Genomic DNA, 19,272 nt, shown 5'->3' with positions numbered 1-19,272 from the left:
AATGTCGCAGCAGGAGAGAGAGAGAGAGAGAGAGAGAGCGAGACAGCCCTCATCCGCATGTGCAGTAGTGCACCGCACAGTACAGGCCCCCAACGCACAGTACAGGCCCCCAACGCACAGTACAGGCCCCTCCTATGTATGGGGCTGCGGCACTGCACATTTACCCTACTCGGCTGCGGCACTGCAGATTTACCCTATTGGTCTCTGGTGAAAGCAAGTCAAACTGCACACAGTTTCGGTTTCGTTTCTGGCTCTGTTTTGGGGAGAAATGAGAACGGGCATTAAGCAACACGCGAACGGGGCATACTTTGCTCGTGACAAAGCAAGACAGTTATGTTTTCATGGGGAGAGAACACGCGTTATGGCTTTGGTTTGGTAAAACCAAATGGGTTAGAGAAAAGTACAGAACCCGGAGTCGATTTTACACCAGTCAGAATTGCGCACCTGTCCGCCGGTAACAACGCGATCGCGTTTGTCAGGGACGATGGGAAGGTATCACTTGTTCGGATGCAAGCTCAAGACGGGAAAATAATAACTGGTAAACCAAGTAAGTAGGCCGACAATTCATACCTCTAATGGCTTAATTCAATTATTTGTATCCTCTGAGTTGACTTTGTTGTGATGTGATCATGTGCCCGTTTTAGAGAGAATTGAGTGCAAGAACATTCCGAACATTCAGGCTGTGTGCTGTGGAGATGCCAGTCTCTTGTTGCTGTCCACTGACGGCGACGTTTTCTCTGTCAACCTCAAAGAATCCAGCGTGCCAAGGTAAGACTGTTATTATTGTTAATTTTAAATGATAGGCTAATAATCATTACCTAACTTTATTCCAACCGGTTTATTCACTGTAATTTTTGCACATTTCATGCAGATTGCTGGATAATCTGCACAACAGACGAGTAACTCAGGTTGTATGTGGAGACCAACATTCCATTGTTTTGACTCAAGGTAAATAATTATGACTAATCTGCAAATCTCAAATGTTTAAAGTGGCAGTTCACCCGTAAATGTCTGAACCCAAATGTGTTCCCTCCCCCTCGTATGTATTTTTACTGTTAGGACCTGTTTAACAGTACTGTATATTTGCATATCTTGTATGTCACAAATGTAACAGTACTGTAATACTGTATATCTGTATGCCATGTATGTCATAAATGTCATGATCAGATTAGATGATTAGATTAGATTATTATATATCTGTATGTTGTGTATGTCAACAAGAGCAAACACAGAGTTGTACCAAACTTGTGCTGTATATAATATATTGCATTTATATAGCGCTTTACAATTTATGCCTCACATTCACTGATTCACTCACACATTCACTCATTCACTCACACATTAACACACAGATGGCGGAGGCTGTTGTTGTAACTAACAGATGCACTGAATTCTTACATTTTAGGCATAGATCATTGTGTACAGTCACACACATGGTCAGGAGTGATTGCAATACCCCCTCGTCAGCGTTTGGCACATGGGTGTAATGAATGAAGTCTTATTTGACCTGTTCTTTTGGTCCAGATGGTTCAGTGTTCACATGGGGCCAGAACTCAAGTGGTGAGTTGGGTCTGGGGAAAAAGGATTCAGACATGATCCGCTCCGCCCAGCTCGTCAAGTCTCTATCAGGGATCCCCGTGGCTCAGATCTCTGCTGGGGGACACCACAGCTTTGCACTCTCCCTCTCTGGTGCTGTGTTTGGCTGGGGCAGGAACGGTGCTGGGCAGCTGGGCCTTGGAGACACAACAGGTAGGATGGGAGGGGGGGGTATTTCCATAGTAAATGTAGCTTGAAAGCAGTCAGACAGTCACGGTTGACACCTGTCATTGAATGACACATGTCTGTCACCTGTATACTGTTGAAGGGAAGTGATTGCACTTATATTTCAGTGGTAATTAGAAAAAAAAAGTCTTACGTACTGTTCAGATAGGCCTACAGCCGCAATTGCACAATATCACATGAAATGGTTTTATCGGTCTTAGTCAAGCAGCTGTGGCAGTTTCTCTTAATGTGGACACAGAGTAAAATCTAAATAATTTGAATTCACTCTAAAACCTTTTTGTGATAATTTGTATTTATTGCAGCAAGATTACATAAAAAAGAAAGTTCAAACAATAACAACCAATCTTTTTTTTTGAGAAAATAAAAATCACTGAAAACTTCATGAAGACATTATGAGATTTTTCATTTTTTTCATTTCAACCTTTATTTAAAATCGTAAGCATCTGAGGTTTCCCTCATTTACAGAAACGACGATTGTACAGTACATAATAAAAACAATATTCACAGAAATTTAAACACCAGATTAAAACAAATTAAAAACGTTTAAAAATCATTTTAAAATATCAACTAAAACAGTTACAGGTAGTCACACAATGGTCTGAAATCATACATTTAAACATTCCAAGGGAAGGGAGAACCTCCAATTTTAGCGTGAGTTGAAGGACATTCCATGAGTTAGAGGCATCAAAGGAAAAGGCTGACTTCCCTAACTCAGAACAAATCTGAGGAACCCTAAGAACCATCCAGTCATTCGATCGAGTTGAATAGGTTCCAATATTCCAATTTAACAGTGAGGAAATATAAACAGGTTGTTTACCAATAAGGGCTTTAAAAATAAATAAATACCAGTGTTTGTTGCGCCTTTCTGCAAGAGAAGGCCAACCCACCCTATCATACAGGACACAATGGTGAGTATCATATCTGTCACCAGTTATAAATCTGAGAGCTGAGTGATATGCAGAATCCAGAGGTTTAAGAGTTGATGCCGCAGCATGCCTATAAATTACATCACCATAGTCCAAAACTGATAAGAAGACTGATTCCACAATTCTTTTTCTACTAAATAGAGGAAAATTGGATCTGTTTCTGTACAGGAAACCAATTTTCTGTCGCAGTTTAGTGGCAAGATTTTCCACATGGAACTTAAATGTTAATTTCTCGTCAAGCCACAAGCCAAGATATTTATACTCAGTGACTCTCTCTATACAAGAGCCACTGACAGTAGATATCCTCACATCATCAAGGTGTGACCAGATGTAGCGTGATTCACTCTGTGTTGTGTCGTGTAGATTGAAAAGACACCGCTACAACAGTAGGGTCAGTTTATGTCCATTTTATTATTCTCCTGTTAACAAACAAAGACAATACCCGGTGATCAACAACTCTCCAACAGCAGCACGTTGTGCTACACCTCGTCCTTCACTGGTCCAGTCAGAAGGGGGGGGGGGGGCAGAAAAACAGAAAACCCCGCGAACAGCAACAGACACATAAAGTGCGCACCCACACAATGCAGTGCAACACCAACATACATACATACAACCAAATCAGGAAGATATTTACAAAATAATAGAAAGGTGTGCAATTATCAATTAAATAAAAAATAAGCGGAAATACAAAACAACGCTACATACCTGTTATCAAACAAAGAAAGACAATACCTGGTGACCAACAACTCTCCAACAGCAGGAAGTTGTGCTCCACCTGCCAATTATCAACGAAACAATCCAAATTACACGACAGTATTTTAGCTGTTTGACACAGTGGACAAAATAGTTATCAAACACCTGAAAATTGCAGCACCAAAACTAAACCAATAACACACAATAGCAATGCAGACGTAGTAATACAACCAAAAATAATGGAGCAACGAAATGCGTACCTCGTCCTTCACTGATCCAGTCAAAAGGAGCACGAACTAGCTCAGTGAAGGACTTTCACCCAAAACAGGTGAATCCATTATTTACATTAATTTATATACACTAAATACCAAACCAAAAAGATTATCTATTACCACTAAACACATTGTAATAACTAAGTAAGATTTCGTTTGGCAAATCAATAACTCAACACTTGGAAATTAATATGTCTAGGGCGGCTGGGTAGCGCAGCGGACTGAGCACTCGTCACCAACGCGAGGGACACTGGTAGCGAATTGGGCTGTCAGCGTTGCCTCCGGCTTGGCCGGCCGTCATACTGGCTCAATTGGCAGAGTCAGCGGGAGGGAAGCCGGTGGGGTGGTATTCTGGTCGTTGTAAACAGCGACTCCTACAGGTCGGTCAGGGCGCCTGCACAGCGAGGGAGGGCGATGGTGAGGGTAGTGTGACCTCCCACACGTTACACGACCTCACCAATGAGAGTCTGCGCTGGCAGGTGAAAAGATGCTGCTGGCTGTCTCCTATGTCTCGGAGTAAGCATCTGATAGACTTCAGGGCTCCCTAGACCGACCAGTGGGGGGCACATGCGAGCAACGACCAGGAAGGGGAGGGGGGAATTGGCATAACGACTAAATTGGGATGGGAGAAAAACACAGAAAAACAGGAGGAGAAAAAGTGGATCAAAGAAAAAAGAAATGAATATGTCTAAAAACCAGGAAGTTACCCCCAACAACATAAAAGTCGAACTTGCCCACTTTGCTCCTTCAAAATAAAAGTGTATCTGCCTTAACTACTAATTTAGATGAAAATAAAGGTTTCTGGTTATAATCTAGCATAATAACAACATTGCACTGCTACACAGACACGAATAATAGGGGCTTGGACATCCATCTAAAGTGTGATTTATTATTTACTGAGGCAGGATGATATACAGTGTGTTTTATTCTTGCATTCCATCTTCTGTAACAGACAGACACACTCCGGTACCCGTTGACTGCATGGACGGGAAGAAGACCGTTTCTATTTCTTGTGGAGAAAAACACACTGCCATTCTGACAAAGGTTGCTTTTATACTCTCTGCTTTCACACAAGCCATTTGTTAACCAGATGTAGCAACACGTGTGCACGCTGCAGAGACGGGGGCTTTCATAGCTGTATCTACTGTAGTTCTGGCGATGGGATACAAATCGCTATTAGGGATCATGATTCAGTTTTGTGATATATTATGATACTATAAACACTGCAATATATTGAGATTTTCTTGTGATGTCAAGGTAAAAGAAAAAGTTATTCAGCTGGAACTCAACTACATAGAATTACATAGAAAAATAAGGACGTAATTGAATAGGTGACTCAAGATATTGTGCTCATTTGATGCAATTGAATGTGGTTGAGTCTACATGGTCCGCATTCCTAGTGATTGAAAATCTTTTTGATGCAAGTTTTAAAGGAAAACTCCAACATTTTGGGAAATTTGCTTATTTGGCATCTACCCTGGAGTTAGACAAGAAGATGCATACCTTTTTCTTCTCTGTGCATGCAGTAGGAGTAGGAAGACGTTGGGAACTAGGCTAATGGAGGAACCTACTTCCAGTGACTGACGCTAAGCTAGGCTAACTCCAGGGTTCCCAAAATGTTGGAGTGTTAAGATACATACCCTTTTCTTCTCTGTGCATGCAGTAGGAGTAGGTCAAGACGTGCACCGTTAGCCTAGCTTAGCGTCAGTCACTGGAAGTAGGTTCCTCCATTAGCCTAGTTCCCAACGTCTTCCTACTCCTACTGCATGCACAGAGAAGAAAAAGGTATGTATCTTCTTGTCTAACTCCAGGGTAGATGGCAAATAAGCTAATTTCCCAAAATGTTGGAGTTTTCCTTTAAGAACAGTGTTATTTTCACATTGATGCCCATGCATGTATTATCAGTATATGATGGCTTTTCAATATTGGTCAATTGATATGACGAATTGGGCTGCTATTGGCTGTTTATAAAAAAAAGTATAATCTTCAGCCGATAGATACTGAAGTTTGAATATCATCCCGTCTGCATCATCATCTTTCACGGGCTGTAACAGGCTAAATTCTAAGCCTAGGACGAAGTAGCCATACCATAGCTAGCTTACAGAAAAAGAGGCAAAATATTGTTTAGGTTTTGCAGAATTTTGACAGAAAGAATGGGCCTCTTTAATATCCTTCCTATAGACCTGTTTGCTGTATACCCCAGACTCAGTGTGTGTGCGCATCAAGGGGGCAAAAGGAACGTAATCCTGGTCAGAACAACAGGGCAGACTACAATATATTTGCATTTGTTAGCCATGCTAGCGATCTAAATAATCAATCCATGCCAAAGCTAGATATGTAAAAGGTGAAAGACTCACACTCACAGCCATGCTGCTGACTTGGCAAAATTACATCCAGCCGTTTTCGTTCCAAACAACTTTTAGTCAGGGGAGTGTCATGGTTTCACCATAGAGCCCCGTCATACTTTTTTAGCGCAGCAGCTTTGCGCAGGTAGGGGGCAACTTAGTCACGTGACTCAGTAGGTATTGCTGATTGGCTCGAACACGGTATGTTTACTTTGTATACAGCGAACAGGTCTATACAGCTATCAGATTTGGCCACCTAAATTCACCATTAATCGGTTTTGATATAGGTTGGGGGAAAAAACCTGTATCTGTCCACTCATTTCCATTATGAAAAGTTGATGTGAGGTTTTCATTGAACAGTAGAGATATAATCCTTAATATTTCTGAATAGGCTAATCGTTTGGATATTACATTCCAGGGAGGCTTGGTGTTTACATGCGGCAGTGGGCGTTACGGCCAGCTTGGACACAACTCTCTGAGAGATGAGCTACGACCCTGTTTGGTGGCAGAGCTCTGGGGGGCAGAGGTCACTCAGATTGCATGTGGGAGGTTAGATTTTTATTACATAGGTCAAAGCTTTGTAAACACGTTTTCATTGTAAATGTGCAATGCCCTCAATACCGTGTGTATATCATATTAACACGAACATCGAGATTTCAGTTATTGTTGAAAATTGTAAACTGTTGCTTGCTCACCTTTAGTTTTGTTCCGTTTGTTAGGCATCACACACTAGCATTGGTTGGTTCCTCTGAAAATATCTACTCATTCGGGTGTGGAGAGCAAGGGCAGCTGGGAAATGGAGTCAAGACGGTCCAGTCTGTGCCTCTACCACTTCACCTACCACTAGGTACGCTACTAATTCTATCAATTCCTATTATATCATGAATTGCTCTTTTTTGTTGTTGATTGAACAAAATAATCCTGAAAACAGTAAACCTTTTGATTGCATTTAATAATTGTATCTTTGCAATCTCACCACAGATACAGAGTAGTTTTATGTTAATTACATGTTAACAACACTGTGCATTGTCCTTGCCTTTTCTCTTCTCAGAAGACAAAAATGGCAATCATATTCTGAGGATATTTGCTGGTGGAAACCAGTCCATAGCGTTGTACCCTATTGCTCAGGTATTTACATGTATTTTTGCTGTTACACTGGTATATTTGCAATATATTTGAACTTACTCGATAATATAGTTCTTAATTATCAGTAATTTTAGAATTGTTAACAGCATATTGCACTTATATTATTTTTGCAGGGGTTTGAAAAAGAAGTCAAAGTGATTAAAACTTTGGACGAGCATACAATAGAAATGTGGCTCTCACAGTGTCAGAATGCAAACTCATGGAAGAAAATACAGAGGTGAGCTGATATTATCAAACAATATTGGCATTGTTTGAACCTTGGTGATCCAAGTCTTCAAGGTATAAGTCAATCAAAAGAAACACAGAGGCCTACAGGCACATTGTGTAATTAACATAGAACAATGCCTTTTATTTACAGAGACATAAAATATATATTCTCCTCTGCATCATGTTTGAATGGCAGCTTCCTTGACACAAGGTAAGACTCGGCTAAATGTATACATGTTTCTCAATTCAATGCTGAAATCATTGTAGATAATGAAAATATGTTTCACATTGCATGTATAATGGTAGTTTGACGTATTGAGTTGTTGATCTTGTTTTCTATCAATTGTAGTCATGGCAACAATCATTACCAGACCTCTCTGAGAAGATCTGGTCTGGACCTGTCTCTGGCTCGGACCGCTTTTGAGAGGCTTGCAACAAAAGACAAAGTGCTAAAAGAGGTATTCTCTTCTTTTTTTTCTCTCCACTTTTTCTCCTTATTTTCTATTTTTCTATCATCCCAATTTCGTATTTCCAATTCTTCCCTCCCCTGTCTTGAACATTGCTAGAGTATGCCTCCCACTGGTCAGCTGTAGTGAGGATAGAAGCCTTGCATCACGTGTCCCCTCCGGTACACGAGGAGGCAGCCTGTTGCATCTTTTCACCGCAACAGCTCAAACTCTCAGTGGCGAGGAGTAACACGCGGGAGGCTCACGCTGCCCCAGATACTTCCTGATTCTGCTGTACAGGCGCACCAACCGACCTGTAGGAGTCGCTGTCCACAACGTCCAATCCCCACCCACCGGCAGTCCAGAGGAAACAACCAATCTAGATATGTCACGATTCAATGCTTTACTTCTGCGCACTGGGCGACGGAGAGATACAAAGTCAATGTTGAGATCACAATCTCCTAGCCCCTTTCGTGACTGTGATGCACAGAGTGAATCCACAGTCACTTGCTCCTCAATAGGAAACCAACCTAGATTTACCATGAAGGACTGGTTCTAACCGAACCGTTCGTTATACAAGTATCACAGAGACGTTTCAAAGGTACTCACAGTTGCACGAGGGTTTCGGACAGACATACGGGATGGTTTGAAATCTCGGTGTTGCTAATAAACATTTGAAATATTCTTTATAAACTGCTCAAAACGGCATTATTTCTGGCGTTGGGTGCATGATGCGCATGCGCTGTGATCACACCAGGCAGCCAACGCCGGAATTAATGCCATTTTGAGCCGCTTATAAAAAATATTTTAAATGTTTATTAGCAACGCAGAGCTTTCAAACCATCCCGTATCTCTGTTCGAAACCCTCGTGCAACTGTGAGTACCTTTGACATTTCTCTGTGATACTTGTATAACGAACGGTTCGGTTAGAACCAGTCCTTCAGGGTAAATCTAGGTTGGTTTCCTATTGAGGAGCAAGTGACTGTGGATTCACTCGGTGCATCACAGTCACGAAAAAGGCTAACAATCTCCAGATTCTGAAACTAAATATGGCGAGTCCTTATCACAAACTAACTATATATATACTAATTACAACAAGACATTCATTAATTGCATTGTACTGTTCACGTGTGGTGCCGTCGTCGCATAAGTAAGGATAGTTTGAATGACATTTCAGCACCAAGTCCACCGAAGTTATTATTACTTCAAAGCGCTACTGCCTATATGGATAAAACAAGGTGTAATAAGGATGTTTTAGGTGGTGGTAGTTTCTCTGTTAGGACATTATAGCTGAAATATATAGCCTAGCTAGCCTATAGTCGGTCTGATATATATTAGAGAAATAGTAAAGTAATATTCGCCAAACAATCTGACGGGCCAGATATTATCACGGCCCGCCACAGCATGCGTAGTGAGCTGTGGCATCATCTAGACTATGCGTTTACAGTGGCTGCACGGATCCACTGAACGGATATTTTGGAAAATCTTCACCTTAAAATGCGTTTAAGAAAATCTTCGTTTATGTCTCTGAAAACACCCTTTACGTGTGGATGAAAGGCCCAATCGTGGAATAAAATGTGCGTTTGGCAAAAGATCCAGATACGTGGGGACATGGCCTTATACTGCACACAATGGGGTATATGAAGGGGTGTGGAGCTTGATAGCTGACGAGCCTCAGCTGCTGCTGCACTGGGGTGAGTTGCTGATTGACCAGCTGCTGCTGCAACTGGGACTGGGAGACACCTGAGAATGGGGATATGTAGACGCAAGAGGGAAACAAAACAACAACAAACAAAACATGCCTATATATACAACAGATAACATACATAACTCCCTCTATATACATACATAAGGACAGGGTCCGTAACAGCCGCCTAGAGCAGGGCTCTACAGTGCGACCATATTGCTCGCATATGCCCCTAAAAATATGTGTGTGCGAACCTCAAAAATCAATTACGCGCACAGTGTGCGAATGCGGGTAACAGCCTCAGTCGTACTTTTTATTTCTCTGCTGAGAATCGTTAAAAAACTACAAGTCCCACATTGCACTCAAGCCAACGGTCTAATCACAGTAGAGTGAAGTGACTGGTTTCATGGGAAATAAAGCAAATGACCAATCGGAAGCTCATTTTCCTTGTTTACTTCCTGAAACTCCGCCATTGCGATCAGGACTCTCGTTTTCCGAGACACTAACTTATTATAGTCTCTCTCTTACCAATAGCAATAGATTTTAGAACACCTAGATTTATCGATAGCAATAGTAATATAACGTTAATGCAACAAAACGAATGCCTTGCTTTGTTAATCATAACGTTGATGCAGTAGCGTATGTCGGTGTGTTGGCTGTAACGGACATGACAATAACATAACGTGTACACATTAAAATTGCGATAATCTATTCTAACATTTTCAAATCGATGCAGTTGAATTTCCCCCTTAGGATCGATGCATTGTTACACCCCTACACCAAAGTCACTGGCCCACTGTGTATCTGTGTGTATAATAACTTGGCTAGCGTTATCAACAGCAGAGATGGGCAATAGGGTCCAGCTGCAGCGCCGGACGGCCGGAGTGCAAGCGGTGTGATGTAATTGGCAGACTCGACTGTCAATCAATGGTCTACCTAACACGCAAACTCATAAACAATGTTTCTGTACTGGAGGTGTACAGTATTTCAATAGGCAACCCTGAAAGGATTATTTTTCTAGAAGAGCAACACAGCCAAAACATAGACATTGTATGCATAAAAGGGGCTAAAGTTAAGTGACTGAACCTTTTGTAGCAGTAGTTTGATTTGATAGTTTATTTGATAGGGACAGCACATGTTAATGAACATCAAGTACAAAATACAAAATGTAAACATGCAGGGTTGTAGCAAGAGCTAATTTACACCCATGCACGCACAGTACAAATATACATTTATTTTTGAAAAAAATAATAAACTCTGTTACTTGAAATATTTTCACTGTGCTCCTAAATATGTTTGGGTGCTCCTAAATTTCTTTGTGTGCTCCTAAATTTTTTCATTTAGGAGCACATGTGCTCCTTGGGAAAAAGGTTAGCGTAGAGCCCTGCCTAGAGGTATTCTCTTCTAGCGACAAAGGAAAATCATCAAATCCTCTTTTTTACAACTGTGCTGAAACTTCTCTGCCTTTGTTGTGCAATATTTAAAGTGGGTGACATCCTATTAACGTAGTAATAACTTTAACTGTTATAGATTGAAGCGGTAGTCCGACGCTCACTCCTCCCCTCGCTGAGTAAGGAACCTCCTGGCGTCGAGGGCCTAAGAGTTTACCTCATTCTCCCCGAGCTCCTGAGGGTCCTGGTTGAACCAAACTGTGGGTCACTGCTCACTGTGGCTGTGGCTGAAGCCATCCTCTCCCTGCACCCTGACAAACTCCAAGTGTTAGGTAACTGTTATGGAACTGATTATTTACTTACTATATACAACCATCCACTTTTTATTCTTCTTGGATTAAAAAACCCTGTATCTATTTGTATTACTTACTCATCTTGTTTGTTTTATAAGTAGGGCACTACATCCATCCTGGGTGATATCTCAGGGGGCTTTCCCACTAGGCATCCGGGGCAGAATCCGAGCATGATTACCCTAAAAGTAGTGTAATGAGAATGCTACGTTCCGTCCCCGGACACGGATAATCGGGACAACTTGAAAAGGTGGTTTGGGGAGCGAATCAGTGTCCCCGGCGACCGAACGATTGCAAATGTGCAAACAACTGTACCAAAACACGGAAGAGGCTTGCTGTAACAAGAGCTTCTGCCGGTCTGGATTGTCTCTCTCTCTCTCTCTCTCTCTCTCTCTCTCTCTCTCTCTCTCTCTCTCTCTCTCTCTCTCTCTCTCTCTCTCTCTCTCTCTCTCTCTCTCTCTCCTCTGAGAGAGACAGTCAAGAGAGCACTCGCAAAATATCACTGTCAACTGCTGCCCACCTCTCCGATCCCGACTGGATAACAGGGCTACAGTAGCATATTTGTCTAGCATATTTGCTAAAATGAATGGACTTAAAGGGGAACTATCTTATAAATTGCCTTTTCCAGTGTTTAGCATTATTTTCTAGCTATGTGGACTTATATTAATAGGATCTATGTCTCTAATTCTCAATTTGGTGCATTCTTCCAATTCTCATCTCACAATATTGTCCCTCACTCAAGTGAGTCATCTGCAATTTAGCGTATCTGTGACGTCAGAGGTTTCTCATCTGCATAATAACGCCCGCCCCATCTATGCTTGTAGCCAACTGCCACAGAGCTGACCCGGCACAGGTCAGGAGAGGGGGCCTCGTTCTACTTAGCTAAGTGGAAGGTTCTGCTTTGTCTGGGGTCATGTATCAGGGCTAGGTCGTTTACAGATTTTGTATTTGTATTTGTAGCACACATCGCTACATTGTCATGCAGCCAACACACACTTGTGAGATGGACAACACATAGGAACACACACACACACACACACACACACACACACACACACACACACACACACACACACACACACACACACACACACACACACACACACACACACACACACACACACACACATGAATTTTCTTTTACCCATCCCGTCGTCCTTTCCCCTCAAGGGCAGTCTCTCTCTCTGTCACTCAAATTGCATTCCGAGTATGGGCGATTCCGAGTTCCATAAACTCACAGGAATTGTGTAAAATTGCCCAAATAGTGAAAGAAATAGTAAAATAGTTCCCCTTTAATCGGTCACTACAAGGTGAAAACACAACCATCCTGTCGCTCAATGATAAAATACAAGCGTTCATGAGGAAACTCGAGCGCTGGAGTAGAAATGGGCCGGATTTCCAGAGCTTAATGAATTTATGGAGGAAAATTAACTGAATGTGAACACAGTGAAGATGTCTATAACAACTCACCTCCAAGCCCTTCTTGAACGGTTTAAAAAGTATTTCCAGAGGAAATCAAGCAGACAGTGTTTCAGTCCAAGCATGCAATCCAGTGTTTCAGTCCATGCAATCTTATTTATTATTTAAATATTGTATTCAACTTTGCCATGGCACTGCCATGTTGCCACTGACAACATCTGGTGTCTTTGTTAGTGGGAAAGACTGGCATTGCACCAGTGTATTGTAATCTGGTATGAGCCGGCAGCACAGTTAAATATTTTCATTATATCAAATGCAAAGTAGATATTTCTGGGGGGGATTATTACAGGCTAGTGTCAATGATTAGCAACAACACTGATTGATTTAAAGTTTTTTGTAATGTCAGATTTAACAACAACTCTTTTCAGAAAAGTGGGAGTATTTCATTTTTAATCTGACATTACAAAAAAACAAGAAAACCGAAAAAAAAAAGATTGTTATGATCAGGGCTGAAGTTGTTCCCCACCTAGGTTATCTAACTATCGCGCCGCCACAACTAGAAACACTGGCCTGGCCTGTTTCTAAGTTCAGTGGCCTGACTGCGAAAAAAATGTACTATAATTATTTATATATATATATATACCGGTATATATATATTTTTTATTATATATCTGCACAGGCCAGGCCACCGGGAAAACTCCCGGTGCTCCCGATGGCCAGTCCGGGCCTGGCCGGCAAACGAGAAGTGCCGTGCATGACGTGGAAACATATGGGTGATTTTGCACAAGCTCCCACACGCTCGCCCGTATTCCGATCCATGCAATAATATTCACAGGGGTATGTCTCGTCATGCGAAACAAGTTCCCAATGCATTGTCCTGTGGGACTATGCCCCCCCCCCCATGGCGAGTAGTTTTCACATACAAGGAATTTGCTTTGGTCGTTTTCGGTGCGACATTAGCGGACAGACATTATCAGACAGATAATCCAATAAAGAGGTGGAGTAAAATAAAATGAGATATGAACTAAGATTAAGCACAATAGAATATAATATAACTATGAAATCAAATATAGACCAGGGCTGGACAACTGTCAAGAGAGCACTCGCAAATATGCAGCGCATATCACTGTCAAGTGCGGTGCGCGTCTCTTGCTAAATCCTGTGTATTTACAGTGCATTTTATGTATTGTCCATTAATACATGCTGTCCCTTCCAAATAAACGAATAAATGAAAAATCGAATGAAAAAATGGTAATGACACAACTGTGCAGTTGAGATATAAATCTAGGCAACACAGGGTTTTCTCTCTCAACAAAGATCAACCACTGTGCCACTGTGGGTCGTTTCGGGAACAAAACAAGATTGTAGTGTGGAAGCTGGCCAGTCGGGAACGGAACGGAGCAACCGTTCCTAATGAGAAAACACCCTCAGACACCACTGTTACGATTTTGACAATCTGGGAAAATGCCACTGTATTCTGGAAAAGGACAGCTGAGCTCCAAACATAGCTATTGTCTCAGCTATGCTTGCCACTATGATCTCCAGCCGATTAGCTACAGTATGGAATTAGCCATTAGCTATGAGTCCAGAGGCCAGCCAGTGGCTCTGACTAGCATAAGAAGAAGTAGAAGAAGGCTTTAATTGTCATGCAACACACACATGCGAGATGGGCGACACATAGGAACACACACACATCATGCATTGAGTCGTCCTTCCCCCCCAAGGGCATCCGGGAGCAGACATGGGTTGCGGCGTGGGCCGCACCCGGGGACCAATCCAAGTGCTCCTGTCCGTCTTCGTCAGGGATACGGCAATGTTAGCGATCTGTTCTGCATGTTTTTCCATTTGGTTTATCTTATTGGGAGGGGAAACCCTTTGCGAGCATGGGGAGAACATGCAAACTCCACACAGAAAGGCCCGGGAGATACCCCCCACACCTGGGTACCTGGCAACGCGACAACCTGGTCCCCAAGCGGGAATCGAACCCAGGACCTTCAAGCTGTGATGGATCACGGTCTATGTGGGTTTTATTTTAGTTTATTCTAGTGTGCTTTGGATGTATTTTCGTCAATCACCAGACACCAGGGCCCTCATTTATCAATGGTGCGTACGCACAGATATGTGCGTAACCCGTGTGTACGATCATTTCTAAGCAAAGTGTGTGACATATCAATTTGAACGTGTGCTTGACTTTGCTTATATTTACGCACAGCTCCGACCGTGCGTACCTGGCGCCCGGTGGTAGAATATTATTATTGCAACGCGGAAATAAGCTTCCGTGCATTAGTTTCAACACTGGCGTGTTCTGTAGTATGACCCGTAATTCATTATAGTTCATTGTAAAATAGCGACAGTAGTGTAATTATTGTCAAACCCTATAAATATAGCATTTGGAATAAGTCTTTCTTTCCGAATGAATGCAGCATGGTTTATATATAGGGTTATCGGAATAAATGGGGTGCACTGACTGGGCTCCGCAGGGAACCGTTTTCAGAGATAGCAGATAGGAATGAATGAATGAATGAGGGGCAGTCTAATTGCAGAGAGAACATAAAAAATATGAACTAGAGTCCGCTATACCCGAGACACCTCCTTCATTTGTACAGCAATTTAAGACCGAAATTGGAGCGTGGAACAAAACGCACAAATGCCATCCCTGTGCACATTCAAGTCAGTCTCCACCCTCTGGTGTTTGGCCACCGGCACGGTCCATTGTGATATTGGAGATGGATCGAGCAATAGACTGTTACTGTACCACCCATGTAGCTGTCAAAGCTCCATCACAAATGCAGTTCTGTGAATAGAAATGTTCTTGTATATGCTCTCGTATTATTGTTTATATAGGCTACCTAATACCGACATCAAAATAGTTTGTATGCCTCTACAAATCATATGCAGGTAGAACATTTACGGAAAATCCGTCGCGATTTGGAATGAAATTGACGGAGAACTTTAATCCCTGGGTATTAATCGAACGAAACGAAGAAAAAGCAGTCATATTCCAGCATGGTTATTAATGACACCAATGGCAAACAGTGGTTAATGGTCTTTATTAGTGTTTGCGCTGCCCAGGCAGCAATGGTCTTTAAGTTAATAGATATCATATCCGACATCACCGCACGTGTACACTTCTGTCAGCTTGTCGCATATTTCTCCCAGGCGTTCGCTCGGCTTAGTCCATTTTTCCACATTTCATGGGGATGTTCCATTACCGTATATGGTTAATTACGGGCGGTTCTATATGCAAATACGTAAAACCGTGCACGAGCGCGGAGCGTAGATCAAGTGATATTTATCAACAGAGAGTACTTGCAGGTGTGCGTGGGACACGTCTACGCACATGTGATAAATCCCAATTTTTCTGTACATTCTGTACACACATTCTAAATTCTGTGCTTAAGAACGAAAATAGAACACTTTCTAAGAATTGTTGATAAATGAGGGCCCAGTTATTTTTGGTTTTCTCATGCGGCATGGTAGGCGTGTGGGCTTGATTGCCACCTGATCAGGTCAGGTGTGCAGTGCCTTTAAGTAGGCTTGGTTGACTGTGTTCAGATGCTTGTCTATTTCATGTTTTCCCTCAATAGTAGAGGAGTGTCCCAAGCTCATGTTTTTATGGTTTTCTCTGTCTCTAGTGCTGTTGGTTTTTTGTTGTTTTCAACTGCTAGGCAGTGGTGGTTACTTTGGGTTTTTTCCCCAGTTATTTTATACTGGTGTTTTGTGTTTCCTACAGCTTTTATCTTTATTTATTTTATTCTTGTGTTTTCCCCCACCCTCTCTCATCGCTCTGCGATTCCAGTGGTTACCCCTTTTTGTAGTGCGGCTGGGTGGCGCAGCGGAGATTGCGCTCATCACCAATGCAAGAGACTCTGGTCTCGAATCCGGGTGTCAGCGTTGCCTCCGGCTTGAGCCAACCGTCATACTAACTCAATTGGCAGAGTTAGAGGGTGGAAGTCGATGGGTGGGGATTTGGACGTTGTGGACAGCGACTCCTACAGGTCGGTTGGGGGACGCCTGCACAGCAGAGACAAGAAGTAGCGGGGGTAGTGTGAGCCTCTCATGCGTTACACCTCGCCACCGAGAGTCCGCGCTGGCAGGTGAAAAGATGTGACAGGCTGCCTCCTCGTGTACCGGAGGGGACACGTGATGCAAGGCTTCTATCCTCCCTACAACCGACCAGTGGGGGGCATAGTCGAGCAACGTTCAAGACAGGGGATGGGAGAATTGGAGACATGAAATTGGGATGGGAGAAAAAAATTGAAAATAAGGAGAAAAAGTGGATAAAAAAACAAACAAACAAAAAAAAGGTTCCCCTTTTTGTGTGTGTGTCCTACACCCCCCTCCGATCCTGACAGAATGGACAAGCCATCACAGGACACAGCAGATGCCCTTACCATGTTAGGCTCTCATGAGCATATTCTTCACATTATCACAGAACAACAGAGCACACATGCTGAGATGTTGAAACAAATACTCAACCATATCCAGAATCCGCCAATAGTACAAACTCCTACACTTCCGGTACCACAAGCACCTCTGGTCCCACTCCATAGTAGTACCGAGCAGAGGATGCTTACACCGGTCCGTTATGATGGGCATCCAGGGAGATGTAGAGGGTTTATCACCCAGTGCAGTCTGGTTTTTGAATTACAACCCTCTACTGTATGTTCAGCACGGAGAGAGCCAGAGTGGCCTATATAATTTCTCTTCTCTCTAATGAAGCCCTCTCATGGGCTACAGCCATGTGGGATCGGCAGACTCCGGTCTGTCCTGATGTAAATCTTTTCATAGCGGAAATGAAGACCGTTTTTGACCATGATGTAAGCGGCCATGATGCGGCTAAGCGACTGATGGGGTTACGTCAGGGTTCAGTCAGCGTGGCAGAGTTCTCTATTCGATTCCGTACCCTAGCCACTGAACCAGGGTGGAATAGGAAGGCTCTGATGGCAACTTTTACCCATGCCTTGTCAGAGAGAGTCAAGGATGAATTGTGTAATGTATTGTGGAGAGACAGGTCATTACCTTCGCAGGTGCCCCACAATGCAGGGAAACGAGTGAACTCGTCAGAACTTGGGGAGGTTCTGCCGAGGTGGAATCATATCCCCACAGCAAGTGATAACCGCACATTCGTCAGTCGAACTGTCCTTAGGTAGAAATAAATACAGCCTCCCTGCTTTCGTAGACTCGGGAGTGGCTGGTTGTTTCATTGACTTGACCCTGGCCCGTAATCTTCACATACCTTTATTTTCCCTACCTGTTCCCCTTGACATCACTGCGTTGGATGGTCGTCCTCTGGGTTCCGGGAAAGTGGAGGAACCTATGGGTCACATTAACTCATTGACCGCCACACTGTTTTCCCAATGGCGCCAGCGTTATTGACAATTTTTGCGATGTTTGCTGACCCATTGTGTGTTCTGTATTATAGCTATGGAGACAATAATAGCTCATTTGACAGGCATTGTTTATAGTCCAACACTGACTAACCAGTTAATTTCTACATACTTTAGTTTGTGCGCTATTCCATGCTAAACATCGCCCCTTTCCAAAATAATCCAGTCTTTTTTTCTAGATCACGCGATATGACATGTTATGCATTATGCCCAAATCGTTCGCGTTGCTCGCCTGAAACTCTAAATATTTCCAAATCAAAGGTATATACCATATGTTTCTTCACAAAATCATCAAGGTGGGGGGGGGGGGGGGGGGGGTCGTTTTACCTCGAAACTGCGATCGTTACCAAAAGCAGGTTTTAGGTTCGGTAAAATACGACACTGTGATCGGTACAAAAGCACCGATTGCTATGTCCTGATTCCCTCTCTGAGGGGGAGGAGTTCCAGCAGCAAAGAAAAAGCAGAGGGAGAAAGACAGAGAGACCATACCCAGTTCAAAAGGTAGGTGATACTGCCACCTGGCGGGATTCGATCGTCATTGACCTCCTCCCGGGAACGACACCCCCCAGGGGGCGGTTGTTTTCCCTGTCAGGGCCTGAAACCATCGCTATGAATAGCTATATCGACGAGGCTCTCGAGGATGGTTTCATCCGCCTTTCTTTGTCCCCGGCAGGAGCTGGGTTTTTCTTTGTGGGGAAGAAAGACGGAGGGCTCAGACCCTGTATTTACTATAGGGGCCTGAACAAGATCACTTTTAAAAACTGCTACCCTCTCCCTTTCATGTCCACGGTATTTGAACGCCTGCAGGGGGCGTCCTTCACTAAGTTGGATCTTAGAAATGCCTACACAACCTGGTGCGTGTACGGGAGAGGGATGAGTGGAAGACGGCCTTTAATACCCCCAGAGGACACTATGAATATCTCGTCATGCCTTTTGGCCTTTCCAACTCCCCTGCGGTCTTCCTCCACTGTCGGCTTTTTGGGGTACAAAAAGTTAACTGACAGTTAACCACTACACCACCACATATTGTTGCTGTTGCTCTGGCTGTCAGCTAGCTTTCCCCATTCTGGACACCCATCCAACATAACGCCATTCGCAATAGTTTCCAATAATTTCCAAACATTGCCCCTTATGGTTACTCCACTCTCATGGGCTTGTCCATAGGTATCAATGTCAAGGTAGACCACCCTCTCAGTATATGACACTGGGTGCTGAAAT

At 43.1% G+C, this 19,272-nt stretch overlaps 1 protein-coding gene across 3 annotated transcripts in view; it reads left to right on the top strand.

The window, feature by feature from the left end:
• Nucleotides 1–263: 263 nt before the first annotated feature.
• herc56.1 (HECT and RLD domain containing E3 ubiquitin protein ligase 56.1) overlaps nt 264–19,272 on the top strand; it is a 64,422-nt gene continuing 45,413 nt past the window's right edge. For all 3 annotated transcript variants that reach the window (XM_084319367.1, XM_084319366.1, XM_084319368.1), the window contains exons 1-12: nt 264–547; nt 645–768; nt 872–948; nt 1,525–1,749; nt 4,626–4,717; nt 6,437–6,567; nt 6,738–6,865; nt 7,070–7,146; nt 7,278–7,381; nt 7,523–7,582; nt 7,721–7,829; nt 11,035–11,227. In XM_084319367.1, the coding sequence (XP_084175493.1) occupies nt 334–547; nt 645–768; nt 872–948; nt 1,525–1,749; nt 4,626–4,717; nt 6,437–6,567; nt 6,738–6,865; nt 7,070–7,146; nt 7,278–7,381; nt 7,523–7,582; nt 7,721–7,829; nt 11,035–11,227 (1,534 nt within the window). In that variant the 5' untranslated portion in view covers nt 264–333. The remainder of the gene's footprint in view (nt 548–644; nt 769–871; nt 949–1,524; nt 1,750–4,625; nt 4,718–6,436; nt 6,568–6,737; nt 6,866–7,069; nt 7,147–7,277; nt 7,382–7,522; nt 7,583–7,720; nt 7,830–11,034; nt 11,228–19,272) is intronic.

This window comes from Notolepis coatsorum (assembly GCF_963971535.1).
Source record: "Notolepis coatsorum genome assembly, chromosome: 7".
Classification (NCBI taxonomy): Eukaryota; Metazoa; Chordata; class Actinopteri; order Aulopiformes; family Paralepididae; genus Notolepis; species Notolepis coatsorum.
This window is presented reverse-complemented; position numbering and strand designations above follow the sequence as displayed.